Below are 2,066 nucleotides of genomic sequence, written 5' to 3' on the forward strand. Positions count from 1 at the left end.
CATCTTGGATGCCCTGGGGGTAAGCAGATAAACATCACATTTTCATTTTTGGGTGAACTATCTCTTTAATGATACTAAATAAACAGTGTTTTCCTCAAATGAGTAATCCTGCATATTCTCTTTCTTTCCAGAAAATGCTGCAGTCTCCCTATTTCTTCTTTGATGTTGTTTATCTTCACAATGGAACTGAAGAACAGACAGAAGACACTAGCTGGAAGGTTTGAGCTTCCTATGTTTCCCTTCAGTTTTTATAAAGAGGTACTGAATGTCTGTGTCTGTATTGTCAGGATGTGTACGCCTCCTTCAGTGAGCTGGACTCTAAGGGAATGTGTTACCGCTTTGAGGTGTCCCTGTGTGGTCCTGCTATTGAGCTGCATAACTGCATGGCCAAACTGCTGTGCCACCCGCTGCAGAGACCCTTCCAGAGCCACGCGTCCTACAGTCTGCTGGAGGACGAAGACACGCAAGAGAACGAGGCCACGGTGTGAGACTCAAATCTCCTGGATTCATAACCACACACTGAAAAACTGAAGGAGTGACCTGTGAATAACTGCATATATATGGCCTTGTCCACTGGTTCTGTAACCTTTTATTACTTTACACAGCAGCTATAACCACACTAGCTCAAGACCCTGCTGTGGAACAGTCTATTAAAGCTAACCAATTAGTTTTGAGAACGTCAGCTCTAAATGTTCTAGTTTCTGAAAACGTCATGTGAAGGGATACATCATGCATCAAACGTCCGCTGGTTAAGTGGCGGAGATTCACAGATGAGCTCATGTGAATGATGGCCATAGAGATCCAATGACTGGATCTTTAATGTGCTAATGGTTTAGTGAGTTCATCTGGACAGCACCTAATAAATACTGTTTGCTCACTCCTGTCAAATAAATGAAATGTAAATGCTCTGTGAGACTCATTTGCTACATGGGTGCCTCAAAAACGAACCAAAAAACATGGTCGAGAAACAGTGTAGCTGTGGACAAAATGATTTTAAAAGACAACCGCATTAAATGACAAGGCATTTGAACTGAAGACATTTTGAAGTAAAAAAACAAAACAATTAGTGGGTCCTAATAGAGGGCTGGGCTTGATGCTGTTCATCATAATTTTGACTGGATAGTGAAAAGCAATATTATTGGTTAATATATTTCACAAAATCCCTCATGTTGTATGGATAAATGCTACACTGCATTATTATATACTGTACTAAATGTATATCCTGTTAATAAAGAATTGGGAAGGGCCAGTGAAGAATATGTAATATTCACTAAAGATACATTCATTCTACTTTTATAAATGCAAAACAAAACTCTTGATGGGAAAATTAAAGCAGCAATGCAATTGTGACCACAAGAGGCCGCAGGAGTGCAGCTGAACAAAATAAGGGTCATTCTTCTTTTCATTTACCTTTGGAATTATTAACAGGAACCGTTTTTTTTTTTTAAGAAGAAGAAGAAGAAATTGCTTTGTTTTGATTCTTTGACCACAAACGCGTGTGAATCTGTGATTCTGTATCCTGCTTTTGAGCAGCACAAAAGTTCACAGATAATAGTCGGAAGAGTGTTCAGGTCATATTTTTAATTCTTAGAAATGGTCTTTAAATTTTCCCGCCACTTTTAAAAAAAGATTCCAAAAGTTATTTTTTTGTTTTTTTGTTGGGTGGGGAAGTCGTGGCCTACTGGTTAGAGAGTTGGACTCGTAACCCAAAGGTTGCGGGTTCAAGTCTCGTACCGGCAGGGATTGTAGGTGGGGGGCGGGAATGTACAGCGCTCTCTCCCACCCTCAAGTTCGTAGCTATGTCGTAAAACAACCATTTTTGGTTCCCCAAAGAATCTTTCAGTGAACAGCTCTAAAGTTTTTTTTTTCTTAATGTTAAGAACATTTGAATAATCTAAAGAATCGTTCTTGGAACCATACAAGCCAATAAAGAACCTTTATTTTTAAGAGTGAATAATAAGTGTACCCACAAATATGTGATTTACTAAATGGCTTTATTCCTTTTTTTTTCACCCAACATTTACTCACCCTCATGTTGTTCCAAACCTATATGACTGTAATACTCA

General features: G+C 38.9%; 1 protein-coding gene across 1 annotated transcript in view; it reads left to right on the forward strand.

Moving 5' to 3' along the window:
• The window catches only part of babam1 (BRISC and BRCA1 A complex member 1), a 6,184-nt gene extending 4,677 nt beyond the window's left edge, over positions 1 to 1,507 (forward strand). Inside the window, exons 8-9 of the mRNA XM_016575558.1 lie at positions 132 to 218; positions 288 to 1,507. Coding sequence (XP_016431044.1) covers positions 132 to 218; positions 288 to 488 — 288 coding nt within the window. The 3' untranslated portion in view covers positions 489 to 1,507. The remainder of the gene's footprint in view (positions 1 to 131; positions 219 to 287) is intronic.
• The last annotated feature ends 559 nt before the right edge of the window (positions 1,508 to 2,066 follow it).

This window comes from Sinocyclocheilus rhinocerous, unplaced genomic scaffold (genome assembly GCF_001515625.1).
Source record: "Sinocyclocheilus rhinocerous isolate Xijiao unplaced genomic scaffold, SAMN03320098_v1.1 scaffold324, whole genome shotgun sequence".
Lineage (NCBI taxonomy): Eukaryota > Metazoa > Chordata > Actinopteri > Cypriniformes > Cyprinidae > Sinocyclocheilus > Sinocyclocheilus rhinocerous.